General features: G+C 35.5%; 1 protein-coding gene across 1 annotated transcript in view; it reads right to left on the reverse strand.

The window, feature by feature from the left end:
* Positions 1–15,849: 15,849 nt before the first annotated feature.
* LOC149797047 (uncharacterized) overlaps positions 15,850–18,977 on the reverse strand; it is a 41,699-nt gene continuing 38,571 nt past the window's right edge. Inside the window, exon 3 of the mRNA XM_089960700.1 lies at positions 15,850–16,046. Coding sequence (XP_089816826.1) covers positions 15,850–16,046 — 197 coding nt within the window. The remainder of the gene's footprint in view (positions 16,047–18,977) is intronic.

Here is an 18,977-nt window from a genome sequence, read left to right on the forward strand (position 1 = left end):
TTATGGGTTTATCCGTTGTCCATCCATCCATTTGCACAAATTTGTTATTGCTACCACTCCTAAGCATCTACATGGATTGCTATGAAACTATGGTTTAATTACTAGTTGTTTCTCAATAAAAATTGCATGACTCGGACATAAAGCATTGCAATGATGGCAGCCATCTTGAAAATCTTGTTGCTGCTCCAAAACGGGTGAACATGAAAACAGTTTTCACTAAAAGACTTGACATCGCGTTGGTCCTAAATAAATATGGTACATAGCTGATGTCCAGTATTTCAGCCATCTTGAAAGTCATTACTATTCCTCCTCAACGTAGTCGTTTTGACGGCTTCTGTCGGAATTCTGTCTATTTGGTCCCAAATGAAAATGGTGCTGATCTGAAATCCAACATAGCCACTATGGCAGCAATCTAGCAGCAGGAAAGGCGAACAGACCACTTAGTTGAAATATAATTTGCATAAAACAAAACATCATATGAAAAAAAAGTATGTACTTTGTTTACATATATGAGGTCGCGCCTTTCCTGCTGCTATTAATTTATCCAAATATTTTATCAAGTCCGATTCGATATCATGTTCTGGGGTCATGTAAATTTATTGTTATAAATCCATGTGGAGTAGCTTGCGCTCGTGAAAAAAGTTTCTAAATTTATTTATATCCATGTCACCGCCACACCAAGTTGGATAAATATTTTGCAATGTATGTGTATCAACTCCATTAAGCGCAACTAAAATATTAAAATTGTCTCTAATCACTTTTGGTATTTGTGTGTATCGCTGAGTAACATAAATCACATCAGTGTTTTTATGTCTACCACGGGGGAAATAATCCTAACTGGATTTGATTGTTTATCCAGCATCACATCATCGTATACAACCAAATTATTAATAAATCCATCAATAGAATCAACAGACGGTGCTTCCTCAATATCAGTTATAAACTCGATAACATTGTTATCTTTATCCAATAATCTTGCATTTTCATTAAAATCTTTAAGCACATCATAACATCGTTGATCATCTACAGACGGGGCTACCAAATACAACTTATCCCATTTTAGCCATCTCTTTATAAGATTAAGTAACAACTGTGTCTTTCCACTTCCAGATGGTCCTATTATTATCATCCTAATCGAGTTTGGTAACGCAGGATGATGTTTGACAGGTTCTCGTTTTCGAGTCGCTGAGAAATCAATTATATCCATATTATATAAACATATGAATCTATATTGTTTACGCTGTAGAACTAAAACCCCAACTAATGATCTATCTACGATTACAACAAAAAATGCGAAAATAGCATATGGTGGAAAATGTGCAGTATGTAACAGAAAAAAGTTTTCTTTTTACCTAAGAAAGATGGTGGTGATACTGCTAAATTAATGTCAAAGTTTCCAGGCACTCCCTGGGCTAAATACTCTGGAGAAAAACATCTACCAGGATATAATTATTGTGGTCCTGGTACTCGACTTGATATCAGACTTGATAATCAAGATCAACCAAAACCAGGCGAGGAACCAGTAAATGCTGTTGATAAAGCGTGTCATGTTCATGATGTAGCTTATAAAAGCAAAAACCTACAAGACAGACATATTGCAGATGTGAAATTGATTCACTCATTAAATTCTATAAAAAATAAAAATATAAGAGAATCATTTGCTAATTGGTTAGTAAGATCCGCGATGAAAGGTAAATTAGCGTTAGGTGCAGGTAATATATAAAATGGAATCGATTTATTATTCTCCAATTGGATACTGGAGGGGTAAAGCAGCAATTAGTAAACTCGCTAATGCAGCAGTGGTTAAACATTCTACTGCTAAAGCGTGGTTATCCAAACAAGCAATATGGCAAATTTATCTACCGCCACCTAAGCAAGTTCAATTTGCACATTTTGATGTTAGTGTTCCTAATGAAGTTCATCAGGCTGATATATTATTTCTACCACATGATACAGTTAAAATTGGTCGACGTCAAATAACATTAATACACGCTAACTGTTGTTGATGTTGGAAGTAGATACAAAGATGCAGAACCGCTATCAACTAAAACAGCATCTGAAGTAGCCGATGCGTTTGAACGAATTTATCAACGAGGTGGTCTGCGATGGCCACAATTATTACAGGTTGATCCTGGCAAAGAATTTCTTGGTCCAGTATCATCGTTGATGAAACAACCTACTGTCAAAATACGACGAGGACATGCTGCAATTCATCGTGATCAGGCAATTGTTGAACGATTTAATTGAACACTCGCTGAGCGGTTATTTGGATATCAATACGCGAAGGAATTTATTCAGGATACGAGATCTCGCGAATAGGTGGCAAGATTACCAAATGTGATAACTGCATTAAATAATGAGATTACTCGAACAACCAACATGAAACCAATTAACGCGATCACCAAAAAAATATACCTACACAACAACGTGATTTTTTAACACAACCAGTATTAGGTAATACTGCTGTCAGGTATTTATATGAACCCGGTGAACCTGAAGGTGGTAAAAAAAAGAGCGACTGATCCTATTTGGAGTATTACGACGGACAAGATATCTAGCGTAACAAGATCCACTGGTAGACCCGCAATCTACAGACTGGATTCAACTGCTCCTCAACGTGGATTAGTACGTGGACAATTACAAATAATTCCCGAGGACACACAATTACCACCCAAATCACTTAACTAGCACTGGTGCCAACACCCTGACGTCGATTACACTCAAGACAGGTCAACATAGTATTTTCTCGTGTATGACCAAGATTGTTATTTTTTCTGTCTACGGTAAATTGTCTTGGATCATTTTTCAGATACCGCCATGACATTATACAATTACAACTTGCACAATGATTATTCTGTTGTTGTTTCAGCGTGTTAATAAATTAAATACCAAGATCAAAATCGCGTTTATTTTTTTTGTAACTTTGTTTATAACCAGTCAATTTTTTTTCTTTTTATATCACCGTCGAGGTCATCATTGATCACTGACGAGTCCATAACGATTCTCCGCAGTTGAGATATTTTTCTAACTCGAGACACTGCAAGATAAACTATGTTCGACCATTCGATACGATCATCAACGATCCAAACAACTGTGTCAGTAATAATTAATCCTTGAGATGAATGAATCGTCATCGCGTGTCCAAGCGTCCACGGGGATTTATCAGCACGTAGAGCATCTTCAACAACATTGACATCAACTGCAACAATATCATTCAACAGAAGATTCTGTTTCCCCTGTCCTGGTATATCAAAGTCAATATTTTGCCGTCGCGTATCTGCTGGTCGATAACATAACGGAATTGGTAACGTTGGAAATTTTTCTCGTTGTAACTGAAACAACTCCTGTTGAAGTGTATCACGAACTATCTTTCTACTTGCAACTATCAAATCGTTTGGTCTCCACATTTGTAGAAAGTCGTTCATGGGTGTTTCTGAGATCACTTCACGCATTACTTCACACTGAATTTTATTCGGTTGTAGTCTGATTAATTTTTAAAATTCCTGTAATTCTGCATCAAGTGCTCTATGATCATCAGTTATTTCTTCATAGTAATCAACGAAATTTTTCAGCCAATCATGTGGAGATGGTCCAACTACGGGTGGTGGTTGACCGTGATCGCCTCACATAATCACAGCAGTATTTCTTGTTAATAACCAATCGAGAAATGTTTTTAATGTTTCTGAGGATACTGTACATATTTCATCCCAAACGATAATCCTCGGAATATATTTTTCTCCCATTTGATCAGGAGTCCATGCGTCACCCTTGTATCGAAAAAAGCTGTGACAAGTACATGACTGTACTCCTCGTTGTTTCATTTCTCAAGCGAGTCCGTGTGTAGGTGTTAGCACAATCATATCTGAATTCTGAAATAGTTCGATCGCTCGAGTGGTTTTACCAGAACCTCCACATCCGTTTAGATAAACTGTCTTGTGTCTAGTTATTGGATCGTATACCGATGGTGCAGACGATAGCTTTAATATTTGATGTTTTTTTTACAATAAATATCTTCAACCGCAACATCAGCGGATTCGGAATAATTAAGTATAGTTTCCTTTTTTATTCTCCACGAACCCCACGATGCACAAGTGTCTATATTTAATTTTTCTAACAGTCTTGAATATCTTTTATTGATATAAAACGAATCCGTGGCAACTCTGACAGCAAACTCAGAAACCTTATTTATCATCGATAATAAATTTATTGAAACGTACGCTAAGATTGATGATCTTGTATGAGTATATTGAGTTGACTCACCGTCCACATAACTTACAATTGTACCTAGTTTATTTCCATTTGGCAAGAAAGCTATTTCTCGACTTATAAACGTGTTTTTATTCGTTGTATCATCGATTATGAAATCTAACTCAGCATCGTCCATGAGCAATCTTGTACAATATCGTTTATGATCATATGATCCTCCTTGGGTGAACTTGCCAATTATTTTTCTGTCAAGATCCTTCGTAATTTTATTCTCATAATCAGTTTTATCGGGGTTTTCGTCATCAGAATACTGTTTTTGTTGTGGTAACCAAACTTCAGTTTCTTTCCGGTATGATATAATTGCTTCGCTGATCGTCAGCGATATTAATATCGCACAATCAAGCATATATCGCAACAATACTATTGGTGCCCACATTTTTTCTGAAAAATGCCTACCGAACCAAACAACAAATCGTATGAAGATCTTTAGCAAACTCGAATGATTCGACACAAGCAAATCCAGTCAGGTCAAAATCCGGTAATGGTCCATTTATTGATACTCTCGTCCTTTCATGTGTCGGATGACCGAATTTCTTAAAATATACATAACAATCTCCGTATCCGAGAAAACATCCTGGATAACATGCAACCATATCAACTGAAATAACATCTTTATGATCGTATTTAGTATTCCATAATCCGCCGTGTCCGTATTCGACACAACTCGATGTTATATCATTGAGAAAATCAAATCTAGTTGGCTTCCACGAACTTTTCTTTCTAGCAAAATGAGCCGCAACTGACGGAACAGTAAAACAGTTGCTCAACAGTTCGTCAGAATCATCAGTATATTGCAGCGTAAGATTTTTCATTTTCTCGTGAAGAAGATCTGTTCGATAAATAACACCATTCGGTCTTACAAACTGATCAAATTTACTTTTTTCTTCCATATCTGATTCGTCGTTTTCAGAACTTTGAAACAACCATACTGACACGGGATCGTTTTTACTTATTTCGTTAATAAAATCAAACATGCCTCCCCCAGAATTATTTGGGGGGTAAAATTTAACAGTTCGATCTCGTGGAAATATTGTTACTGCGTTAGTCCACGCGTGTGCGTTATGATCAATAATTTTAATCGAAGCTCCTTTTGATTTATATTTTGATTCATATAATATTTCTCCTTTTATCGTCGCTACGGTTATTGGGAATTTTAATTTTTTTCCTAACTCAGCGACATCTTTAATAGACGCTCCGGTATCTTTAACCATTTCTCCCCACTCGTTTATTATTTTACGTCTTTTATCTGTTAAACCGTTTCCACGAGTCGAAACGGTAAAATGTTTTGTTACTCGTTCAGCTACACAGTTTATTTTTGAAAATTTCATCGGCTTCAGATTATCAACGCTAGGTTTTTCATTCATCGGATAGATTCCATAAATAACTGCTGTTCCAGGGTATGCTGGTTCATAATACGGTTTGCCAATACCGGTCAATAGACCTGGTTTGGAATCTTTACTTAGTACGACAGTTTTTTTTATTAGCATGGACAGGATCATATTTGTCACGGATAATCCAATCATCGGTTTCTGTTCGCACGACAAATTTTATTCTGAAAAGATATTTGCGATTATCGAGGTATTTAACGATAATTGCTGCTCGTTTGTCGTTCATCATAGCGTCGATGATATCTTTGTTGCGTATAATCTTGAACGTTGACCAGACATGAGATGCACCATCTGTGCGAAATTCTTTCTTGGCGTCGTGAATTTTATTAATCAAACTTTTATTTTTCGGATCAACCAGATCTTGCATCGGTAGGTCAGGAGATATTCTGTCGAGATTAAATTTATCTGCTTTCCAAGGCTTTATTCGGGATAATCTATCGAATTCGTTCATATTATATTTCAAACAAATATTGAAATTAAAATATTATATATACAATGTCTCGATGCAAATGGTTGATGATCGGTTCATTGATTCCTTGTAATAAATCCTGTAAAAAGGAATTCTGCGGACAACACATGCAAAACGCTCACTGGAAGCTGAGGACCAATACCATGTCTGCGATATGGTGTTGGAGTACGAGAAAAAACACAGTTGTGTGCAAGTTGTGGTGGAAAAAAATATCGCCAGCTTAAAAGATATTATGACAAAAAAAATAATGACAGTAACAACGCTATAAAATCCGTGGAGGATTATCTAACCAAGTTTTAAGACAAATTATAATTTAAACAAATGATATTATTATAATGAACCACGAGTTTGTGAAGCATCCTATAATAACAAACTACGAATCAAATCGTGATGGTTTGATTAGAAATTGCAGGTTGAAGAGACCAGTTGGTACTGTTATTAATACCGGTTTTTTAATGTTTGGTGCTGGGAAGAAAAGGTTTTTCTGTCATCGTTTCACATACGAGTGTTTCTTCGGAGTGATCAAAGATGGTCTTGTATCGATCACATCAACGGTGTGGAAACCGACAATAATTTATCCAATCTTCAGACCATTACACAAAACGAGAACTCTGCACGGGGAAGTACTGGCAAATATGAAAAACAGTTGCAAGGAGGGTAGTTAAATCCCTCAATGCAGAGACCGGTGAAGAGAAAACATTTCAATCAATGTATTCTGTTGCAAAATACTTTGATATTAACTCGCGTGTGGTAAAATACGTCGCAGAAAATATAACCAAATCCCCTCTTTCCAAAAAATATAAACAAAAAATTATTTTCTATTATTGTTAATGAGATAAACTATCATCTTTAGCAAGTAATTACCTCAAATTATATTTATTAACTATTTTTTTAATTATTCATTTTTTTGGTCAGAAATTCCCACTCACATGCTACTTATTTTTTCGACTTGAGCGAAGGGAGATAATTCTGTAAACATATTTCTCCGTAGATTGTGATTTTTATGGTCGTAATTAGTTAATTAATTATCTACGTCGTAATTAATATCAATAATTATACTCGTAGAAGGATTTTTATGGTTTCTAACTTACAAAACAGACAAATAAACGTGGTTACATCGTGCAATATAGCAAGTTATTTTTAGATCTATTCAGAAACCGCTGTTTTAATGCAGAAATATTCTACAATCTATTCAGAAACCGTTGTTTTAGTGCAGATATTTTACTATTTATTCAGAAACCGCTGTTTTAATGCAGGAATATTTTACAATCTATTCAGAAACCGCTGTTTTAATACAGAAATACGCATAACTTACAATATATTCAGAAACCTCTGTGTTAATGCAGATATTTTACCATCTATTCAGAAACCGCTGTTTTAATGCAGAAATACATATAACTTACAATCTATTCAGAAACCATAGCTATATAATAATTTCTGAAACGTATAAACATCAGATGCTTTCGTAGCTCATTGCGAACGCGTCGAACTATGAAACTCGAGGTCTGGCGATCGAGTCCCATGACTGACAACTGTCGTTGGTTACGCTTATTAGCGATTTTTATAATTAATTGGGGCCCCATCAGCCCTCGAAACTTAACAGAAAAAAACACCCTCCCACCACGTCACCAGTGGTGGATACATGTTTTGTATGACCCACGGGCTGATTACTGGGGGGTGTTTTCAAAATCTGTGTAGTGTAGAGAAGGCCCCGTATATGTTTGTACTGTCCTTGGTGTTGTATTGTCCTTTATGTTTGTGCCGTCCTTAATTAAGATTTATGTTTGTACTGTCCTTCCTTCCTTCATTCATTCATTATACATGTTGTGTTGTCCTTGAAACACGACCTCTTGAGCTCGCTAGAACACTCGACTAGGGATTCATAAGGGGTTTGTGTTGTGTATCATCTGAACTCGATAGAACACTCGATTAGGGGTTAATAAGGGATTATATGTTGTGTCGTCATTCATTCATTATATATGTTGTGCTGTCCTAGAAACATCCTTCTGAACTCGCTAGAACACTCGACTAGGGGTTCATAAGGGGATATATTTTTTATTTTAAAGATGTATATATATATATATATATATATATATATATATATATATATATATATATACTAAATAATGAAAATATTGATGATGTAATTGTTGCTATTAAAAAATTAGACAAAGACGGTATTAATATATCTGATGAACTGAATCCTGAAAATATTATTTGTGATTTTGATATTTTAGAACAACGTAAAATTGATGGTGGTTTTACACTGTCGTCTGAATACAAGTTTATAAAACGAATTCAGGCGGCGATGTTCCAGTCACTAGATGCAGTCAAAGATGAACAGGTCAAGGAGTTCGTCCCTCTCTCTGCCGCAGTAGAAAAAATTAGATTAGGTTTATCTCATGAATACGAGGCAAAAGAAAACAATCCTCGTGTAAGACAATTAAGAAAAATTATGTTAGATCGTGAAACGATCCAAAGTAACTTCGTTACCGAACATGAGTACGTGTAATATTTTATTTATTCTGAAATATTTTTTATTATTCTGAAATATTTTATATTTTTATTATTCTGAAATATTTTTTATTTATTCTGAAATATTTTATATTTTATTATTCTGACATATTTTATATTTTATTATTCTGAAATATTTTATTTTTTTATTATCCTGAAATATTTTATTTTTTTTATTCTGAAATATTTTATTTATTCTGAAATATTTTATTTATTCTGAAATATTTTATATTTTATTATTCTGAAATTTTTTTTCTCCATAAAATCTGATCGATCTGTATAATTTTGAGTAACAAACACCCCATCAGAATTACAAAATTGATTGATTTTGTTAATTTTGAGTACCAGCCACCCCATCAGAATTACAAAATTGATTGATTTTGTTAATTTTGAGTACCAACCACCCCATCAGAATTACAAAATTGATTGATTTTTGTTAATTTTGAGTACCAACCACCCCATCAGAATTACAAAATTGATTGATTTTGTTAATTTTGAGTACCATCCACCCCATCAGAATTACAAAACTGATCGATTTGTATAATTTTGAGTACCAACCACCCCATCAATTTCAGAATAATAATAAGATATTTCTAATAAAATAAAATATTTCTGATAAAATAAAAAAATATTTCAGAATAATAATAAGATATTTTTGTTGTATTTTTTGTAAAACTGATTGATTTGTATAATTTTGAGTATCGACCACCCCATCGGAATTAACAAACTGATCGATTTGTATAATTTTGACTACCTAACTAACCATCAAAATTAACAAACTGATGGATTTGTGTAATTTTGAGTACCAACACTCCATCAGAATCACAAAATTGATTGATTTTGTTAATTTTGACTACCTAACTACCCATCAATTTCAGAATCAAAAAAATATTTCTGATAAAATAAAATATTTCAGAATAAAATAAAATATTTCTGATAAAATGAAATATTTCTGATAAAGCAAATTATTTCAGAATAAAAAAATATTTCTGATATAATGAAATATTTCTGATAAAGTAAAATATTTCAGAATAATAATAAAATATTTTTGATAAAATAAAATATTTCAGAGTAATAATAAAATATTTCAGAATAATAATAAAATATTTCTGATAAAATAAAATATTTCTGATAAAATATTTCAGAATAATAATAAAATATTTCTGATAAAAATAAAATATTTCTGATAAAAATAAAATATTTCTGATAAAATAAAATATTTCTAATAAAATAAAATCTTTCTGATAAAAATAAAATATTTCTGATCAAAGATCATTACGATAAAAATCTACGACTTTACATACAGATTCACAATTAATTCCTCTCCCCGTAGGTCAATTAATCGTCCAAGGTGGTCAGTGAGTTTAAAATTTATTCGTGTTAACATATTAGTATGACACTGCAGATAAATAGGATTGTTTGGTACTTGCACAATCAAATCCCCAGGGGAAACTTGTGGTGTGAACGTGTATAAGATATATCCTTGTTGAGCCTGATTTGATTTTCCAAGATCTATTTGATAACTACTATCGATCACATCACAAACTAGATTAACCGAGATTGTCGATGTTATATTAACGATTCCGAGGGGTACATGTCTACCGCCGCCGTATGGATCATTATTGTATCTGAGAACAACCTGAGGTGGTAGTGTTTTTCTCCACGCAGCTAGTATATCATTGAAGTTTTCCTCGATGATTTTGGTGGTGGATTTTTTAGGTCGTCTACGTTATACCCGGCAAATTTAAAATTTACCAGTGTAGCTTCTGTCAACGAATATGCGTTTAAAAACTGTTGTTTAGACCTAAATTGATCGTCGCCAGTATGATTAATTATTGCCTGAATTAATCGCTGGTTAATATATTCCATGTCGGACGCGAGCTGATTTAATATTTCATCATATTTGATGATTTCGATGCGTGAACTTGCTATACCAAAAATACGTTCTTGGAAACTTTGCCGTAGCAGCTGTAGATGTATTTTATGTTCTTTATTAATTTTTTAAAATATTCAATAATTTGACTTAAGTAAACATCTATTTTTCTTTTTCCTCTTTAATTTTTTCCTCTTCGGAATTAACTCAATAGCAAAATTCCACTGAATAATATCCTTGCAGAAAAATAAAAATTCGATATCCACCGTTGCATTTTTTATATCAAGTAAATGTTGTTTGTATGATGGGGTAATTTCATGGTATGACTGTTTGTCCGTAACATAATCAGACTGTTTTGGTTCTGGTAACGGTGGTGGTATCGGTGGTGGGATTTTAGGCCATCCTAACACCGTTCTTATCGTGGACTGATAAATATCGACGACATAATCAGGAGAGTTTATTTCGATCGCAGAAGACAGCGTTGGTTCATGAACGTTAATTGATATTTTTTATTCTTTTCCGGTGATATTTTTTATTCTGCGATGAAATTCTTCGTTGGTATCTTCAATCTCATAACTGCCAGTGGGTATCCCAACAACGTTCCAGTTAGGTGTTCCATCCGGTTTGTTTTTATTAGCAAATACAAGCGAATTATTTGCTGGTGTACCATTAAATGATTTCGATCTGATGTTTGGCCAACTATAATATACTCGTAATTACGCTAGTGCAATTTCTTTTACTGGAATTGCAGTTGGAAAATTGATGTTAAATTCAGGATTAGTCGAGCTTACTGAGATCATCGTGGTCTTGTGCGGGGTTGTGTTTGTCACGATCTGCTGGAGTAGCTCTACTGATGTCATTATAAATACTCGTACTTTCAATACCAGCGCAGTTGTATATTTTAATCATCTCTGAAAACTCGAAATCAGATATAATTCCATCACTGAGACTCGCTGATAACAACGAAGATAACTTCGAGTATGCGACCGTCGCCGTATGTAATTTTATCATGTAATCAGATAATTTTTCATTCCTGCAAGTACATATTTTTTTGGCAATAATATTAAGAACACCTGCAATCGTTGTTGTAGCTGAAATACAGATTGTCACAGCTACTGGTGCCGTTATCGTCATTGTTGATAATATCACACCGGTTCCAGCAACATCAGCGGATACTGAATAAACAATCACGTCGACGATAACTAGTCGTCGTCGATATTTTTTATTTTTACTGTATATTGTTCGACGATATCTTTCAACGCTGATTGCCATTCACGCGCTTGACTATATCTAAAAGTTTGAACGTCGATTGGGGTTTTCATTATTATTTTATGCAGTAAATAATTGAGGTGTTTCAGCTACAAATTCCAACCAACACCAGTAAGATGCTGCGGTTAATTTCTTATCAGCTGTTTCCAGAATAAATATTTCTTCGTTTCCTTTATTTAATATGATACACACAACCCCGGAAAACTTATCAGTTGAATGACGCCAGGGATACGTTGTGAATATTTCAAATTTTGCAGCACTGAACACAGACAGCCTGTACACACCAGTGACTGTTGCGGTATATTTAGCAGTTTTATTTTGCTGCGACCATGTTGCGAATCCAGATGATACTGTGTATACGATGTTGGTAATAGGCCGGGAGTTACTCCAGGTGGAATTTTAATCAAAGTAGTTTTATTAACGATCTCAGGAATCCCCGCTACGATATCTTGCTGTGTTTGTTTGATCGTATCTAATGTTTTTTTGATATCAGATAGTTTTGCGTCAACGGTCAACGGATTACCAAAAATTCATCTGCGGTTTCGTTAAGTTTTCTAAAATTTCTACGGAGATTTGTAAACGCGTTAACGTGAACATCATACTCGGCCCGCAACGTGGATAATTTACCATCTACGGTGTTGTAGTTGACGTCAACATATTTTTCGTTGCGGCATCTTCGTCGGATGTTGGATCTCTTAAAACCAACTATCTTATTCCCATTCATACTGAGTTCTCCCGTCATTGTGTCACCGGTATTTTTCACGCGATTAGCAACGCTTTTTGTAATTTCGTCTCTGATAGTTGTAAACGATACACTTGAATCCCTGATTTTTCCGCTGTCAGCAAACACGGGGATATTTTCCGTGACCGCACCGAGTACTCGTCGAACTATATCATTCCATTTGATATTGCTGGTTTTTAGTTTACCATATCGATCCTGAAAAATAACAACCTCATCTGGGTCAACTTCAGCAAGATTCATAATATCAGCGAGTTCATCTTTAGTCGCGTACTTCGACAGATCAATGTCATCTTTCTTTTTTTTAACACCGGAAGAAGATCTTCTTCCGTAAATATCAACCATTATATAAGATCTAAGATCTGTTTAAAACGAATCGGTTGCTTGTATAATCATGCACGACTTTATGTGGCGGTTTGGATGATTTTGATATAGAATAAAGTACATTAATTACTTCACGGCCGCACATTGGCGGATCTGTCATTGTTTGTGTGGGTAGCGTTGAATACCAAACTTGCGCGTGAAGTGGTGCAACATACTTGATAAACTCACGCGGTGGAGCTAACCCGTATGAATCAAAATAAAGGATTCCACTTGGATCAACCGCGTACGATACCCAATGAGTACCGGGTCCTGAATTCGAGTCGAGATTAATAATACCTGTTTCGAATTCATTTGGTTGTTTCGGTAATTGATCTCGCATAAAAACACCTCTGAAGTTTTTTATTTTTAATCGTTTAGCAGCATCGAGTAAATCAAAATTTGATGCTGGAGCGTCTAACGAAGTGATCCTGGAAGCCTCAGACCTCTTCCCCAACGAGATCCTGGCAATCTTAGACCCCTTCCCTTTTTTATATCCTTTTCCTGTTGCTTTCTTTACAGCCATTCCAGCAGCTATTCCAACAGCACCTAACGCGGCTGCTTTTGCTACGGCTGGAGCGGCAACAGCTATTAATGCTGGTATTGCTGCAAGAAGTGGAAAAATACCACCTGTTTTAACCATGTCCTTGATGGCACTCGGAGAAAAAACAAGTTGAACTCCAGTTTTTGATTTCAGTGCTTTATTGAAGTGTTTAATTTGATTCTTGGTTAACGATAGTTTATTTGGATCACCACTAGAAATCTGATCTTGTTTTAACGTTATTTTTGTTCCGCAGTTTTTTGTTGAATTTGATTGAAGTTTTTTCACCTGACCGGGAGTCAGAGTGACATTAACATGACTGCATGACATTTTTATGATAAATACTTGCCACGCTCCAAATAATGATTATAGATTTTCCACTGGTGCATCAATGATTCTCATTCGACCGCTACCACCTTCAAGTAACATGGTTTTGTCACTAAGTATAACCGTGATTGCTCTGTAAGGACCATAAACAACTGGAAGACCAGCCGCGAGTACTGGCGGGGTATTAACATGAGCTCGGAAGTGTATATCAGATTGTTTGGATAAATCAAGATGATCCAGCGAAAAATAATAAATCGGATACAGTCTTGTAAAATCTGACTGTGATATTTGCTGCCCTGTGTCTATGTTTAGATCACGTCCCATAAATGTCATCAAACGATGATATGCGCGTGCCACATGATTTATGGTATAATCTAACGATATATCTTCGGATGGTTCTTGTTGTCCGTTTATCCTCAACGAAATCTCTTTAACATCGAAATTGTCAAATATCATATGTGAACGTTCCTGACTATTTAACCGATTATTATTTTGCAGCGCAATAAAAAATATGTCGTGGCGCAGAAACACCTTGCTTGTGATGCTATATGCCATGTAAATATACCTCTAACGGTACTTTGAACAGCATCTGTGGTTACTGTTAACCATGAGAGTAATGATTTACCGCCTTGATGCATAAAACACAATTTCTGTTCTTCTGTGACGGATGGAGTTAATACAGGCATCCACAATGAGAGTTTCGTTATTTTTACCATACCAACATCAGCAACACCATCCCCTCTCCAGATCGCATCATTATCATCACCTTTTCTTACAAGTACAACTGTGTTTCTAACTCCAAAGATGACTTTTCTAACATCTCTGCAAAATCCGAAGACGTGAGACAGCGGAATCGCACACGAAAATTTTTTATTTCCTAACAACATTGCTCGGCGTGTTGCAAATCCCAAGTTGGTTGAAATCTTCATTAATATTTTTAATAATATCAAAAGCAGCACCTGGTCTATCTTCATGTTCAAAATCAACTGGTTGTGGATCAGATGCAGTACCTCGTGGTGTTTGTACTTTAATATACTGAACATGATCAGCGTGGTTGGTAATATCTGTAGCAAACATCATTTATGGACCAGCTGATTTTGTATAATCATCAGAATATATTGCTAGACCAATTATTGTTGTAGCAACATCGACATCCTTCTGAATCGATTCGATATTTCTTCCATCAATCATGTATGTGGCGCTATCAAATAATGCCATGATCCCATTGTTGACAAAAACAACTCGTGCATATGGCATCGTATGCAGTACCATCCATCTTTACAGGTTCACCTTCTACTTCAATAAATGCCTCAGCGGGTAAGAAATATCTACTTGTATCCTGAACTTGAAGTTCGATACGCCCCCGTTGATTTGGTTGTCTTGCATCATAGGAATAAAACTGATAATCACGTACCGATTCATCTTTGAGGACCGGTTCATCCACTTTAAATGCTGAGTCGGATATACATTTAAACATTTTATTATATATCTTCGATTTAAATCAATTATCGACGAACACGAAGTCCACTTCCTGCTATCAAATTTGCAGTAATATTTCTTTGTACTTCATCAGATTTTTGATCCATCAAGGCTGCTAGTTTTTTTATTTGCGGCTTGATTTATTATTTTACTGACGTCTGCGGGCATATCTGTAGTGCTTGGTAATTTTACTGGTTGTGATTTTCGTCGCATTAATCGTGCTAGTCTATCTTTGATCGCCAAGAACGCCTTACCAGCAACATTGACAATTGCACCAGGAGCTTTTTCACGAACAACATCAATAGCTTTCATAGATAATTGTTTTGCAACAGGTGCTACTTTTGGAGCTAATCTTCTAAATAACCCTTGAACAACATCACCAAGTCCATCTCCGTAAGTTGCTCTGTAGATTGGTAATCGTGAGTTTACCGCTCTGACCTGTACGGGTCTATAATGTCTATTATACATGATCATTTTTATTTTATTTACCATTTATCTAATCATGGTGACAACTAATCATCAACGAGTTCATCGATAAGTTCTCGGTAAACACCAATATCCATGATACCACCTTGAAATAATCGCCGACAAATATCAGCTGCTTCATTAATTATTTCTGGTGAGTTATTTCCGGCTACCAGTAGCACCTGGTACATCATCTCCTGGAGATTTTGGTCGAGGAGGTTGTTGCTGTGGAGGAAGTTGTGGTTGTTGTTTCTTCTGTTGCTGTGGAGGAGGTTGTGGTTGTTGTATTAGTGCAAGATATCTGTCTATTGCATTAGAAAATTCGATATATCTAGCATCCATGTTTCTAGCCTGATCTTCATCATAATAAATGCGATATATCCATTTATACCAATTTTCACGACCAATAGAATCATCAGCATACTCGGATTTTAAAACTTTATCTCGTCGATTATAACTCCTCACGGCAAACTCAGCTAAATTATCTACGTTTTTTAAATTGTTTTTTATGTAGTCAATACCTACTTTGGTAAATTTATCGTTTATATCCACTTTAGCCCTTGCTTGCTGTGCTTCTGTTTCTGATGCACGATCTTTCATATCACCTATTTCAGTACGAAGTTTTCCAATACCTTCAAGTATTTCTTCACCGACGGGTGGAGGTTGAGCTGCAGCTATATTAGTTGGAAGATCTCGTAAAATCTTTTTTGTTTTTTTAGCCCGCTCAGCCGTTTGTTTTAATACTGGAAAAATACCCTTTTTCCTCTCCTCATCCTCCTCCTTAATATCTCCCCATATAGTTTTTTCAGTGGCTGTAGTGACGGGTTTAAATAGTTTTTTAGTGTCTTCTTCGTACTCAACTTGTGCTTCCTGCTGCGCTTGTAATTGTTTCTAAATGAATCTCTAACGGGAAGAAATTTCTTAATTGCTTCTAATCGTTCCCGAGCTATCCTTGCAGTATGAGATTCCGGACGTACCATTATTTATTATAACAATAATTTTTTAAATTAATAGCAGCAGGGAAGGCGCGACCTCATATATGTAAACAAAGTACATACTTTTTTTCATATGATATTTTGTTTTAAGCAAATTATATTTCAACCAAGTGGTCTGTTCGGCTTCCCTGCTGCTAATCTTTAAAGTCTTTTTACTGTTGCTAGTCAAAAAGGGAACTTGTATGAGTTTGTGATTTTCACAGAAAACGCGAGATCCCTTGTTGGTCCTAAATTAAAATGGTGCTGATCTGATGCCAATATATGGACACCATTGTTGCCATCTTGAAAGTCTTTTATAGGCTACTACACGTACATGGAAATGACAGGTTTTCATCAAAAGTACAGCATCTAGTTGGTCTTAAGTGAAAATGATGCAAACTGACCCTCAATCTTGCACACGCAAATGGATGGTCATTTCAGCATGGGGAGTTTAACCGATAAAGTTCTCATGATACCTAATTGGTAATGATGGTCATCTTGATGTGGCTATTTCTTTCAGATGGCTCATCATATGAGCAATTTGCTTCTTCAGAAGACTTCTTACGATGTATAGTTGGTCCTAAAAGAAATGGTACAAATCTGTTATTCACTATGGTGACCATGCACATCTTGTGAATTCTACAAAACAGTCCAATCAATAATGGGATTTTCACCAGAACCTTGTAACGTATGTATTAAATTAAAATGGTGCTGATCTGATGTCCAGTATGACGACAATAGTGACCATCTTGAAAGCCTTGCTTTTAAAATCATTTAATAATAACCGGTCACTACTCTTAAGTTTCTTTTCGTAATATTAAAACCTCATCCGTGCCACATGCAGGCATAATCAAACTGTTCTAGAAATTATTAGAACACTTACAACTACCCCGTCTGACCTAAGTCATTAGTCCATGCACAGGAGCACGCCCTCGGCAATGTTTTTTTTTTTCAGACCTGGAAAATTCTCCCTTCAAGAAGAAATGTACCGTGGTAGTTATGCTATATCGGCACTTGATTTTCATCTTTCCTTAAAGTGAAAATATATTCTTTAGTCCGTAATTATTAAAGGTAAGGAGGTAACATCTTAGCGGATTGACTACGCCCCTGAATCATGAACCAAAGAGGACCCACCCACCGCCTCGGGGGAGGGTCAACATTTTCTAAGTACGTTATATCGGGCGACGAGCAGTTCATGCAACAATGTTCTCTCAGATCTAACTAGGTGGCGGTTTGACAACCATTGTTGTTGTTGTTACTGCCATTAGTATAATGCAAGGAGAGACTGGGAAAAAGATAACCCATGCAACTGTTGGGTTAAATTGTTTACAATTATTTGTCTACTTGCTAACTCAGATTTGCAATGTCTGCTAAGATGTCTCAATACACCACAAAGATTTGGCAAAAAAGTAAATATGAGTTTTAGGAACACGCTCCACACCACATAGAGATTGCTTTCATAATTCGTGAACAGTGGAACTCCGAGATGTAAAGGTAGCGATGTGTTTAAAGACATGTTGATTACTTCTTTTTATAGTCAATAAGCAATAATCTAAAAACCAAAACTAGGTGTATATCGTTTCCAACGCACATTCACTTCAAGTCAGCGTTTTGTCCACGTTACATGTCCTTCGGTCAAGAATGATTTTGATATTGTACACTATCTTCTTTTTTGGTCACTCCTAGCAATTCTGGGTATTAAAGTGTTTTTTTATTAACACCTTTCCATTCATGTCTTCCAATTTGTAGACAGAAGGAAAACGCCCACGTACATATCCAATGCCACGAAGTACTTTGGTTGTACAGTTAAGTAAATAACCTTTGTCAGATATGTCTTTGGTTCTTCCAGTGAGAGCCCAGTCTCCAGTCTTGAACACCACTTCTTCTTTGGGGTGGTAGGCGACGTTCCAAACAATCGATCAAACGCTATCACTTCGTTTTCATTAGGCACTTCTTACGGCGCACGTCCAATGCTACGATGGTATGATTGATTGTAAGCTTTGACCGGACGTGGTAACACGTCAATTTTTTGAGGATGTGTAAAATGTTTCTACATACGTTCTTTCAATATTCTTTGAAAACGTTCCACGACACTGGCTTTCGTTTCAGGATTTTCGGAGGTGAACATTTTTTTTTACGTACTTTAATTATTGAAAAAAAATTAACAGTATAGTTTAGAAATCTTTCTTTGTCTATTGTATAAGGTTACAACCATTATGTTTCAAAACCAGATTTATATCTCGTACTAACTCTAACTTGTGTAAGAAGTTAAAGGAAATACCCAAGATGAGTTTGAAAATACACCTATTATAT

The sequence above is a fragment of the Sinohyriopsis cumingii genome, chromosome 6, assembly GCF_028554795.1.
Source record: "Sinohyriopsis cumingii isolate HCF-2022 chromosome 6, ASM2855479v2, whole genome shotgun sequence".
Classification (NCBI taxonomy): domain Eukaryota; kingdom Metazoa; phylum Mollusca; class Bivalvia; order Unionida; family Unionidae; genus Sinohyriopsis; species Sinohyriopsis cumingii.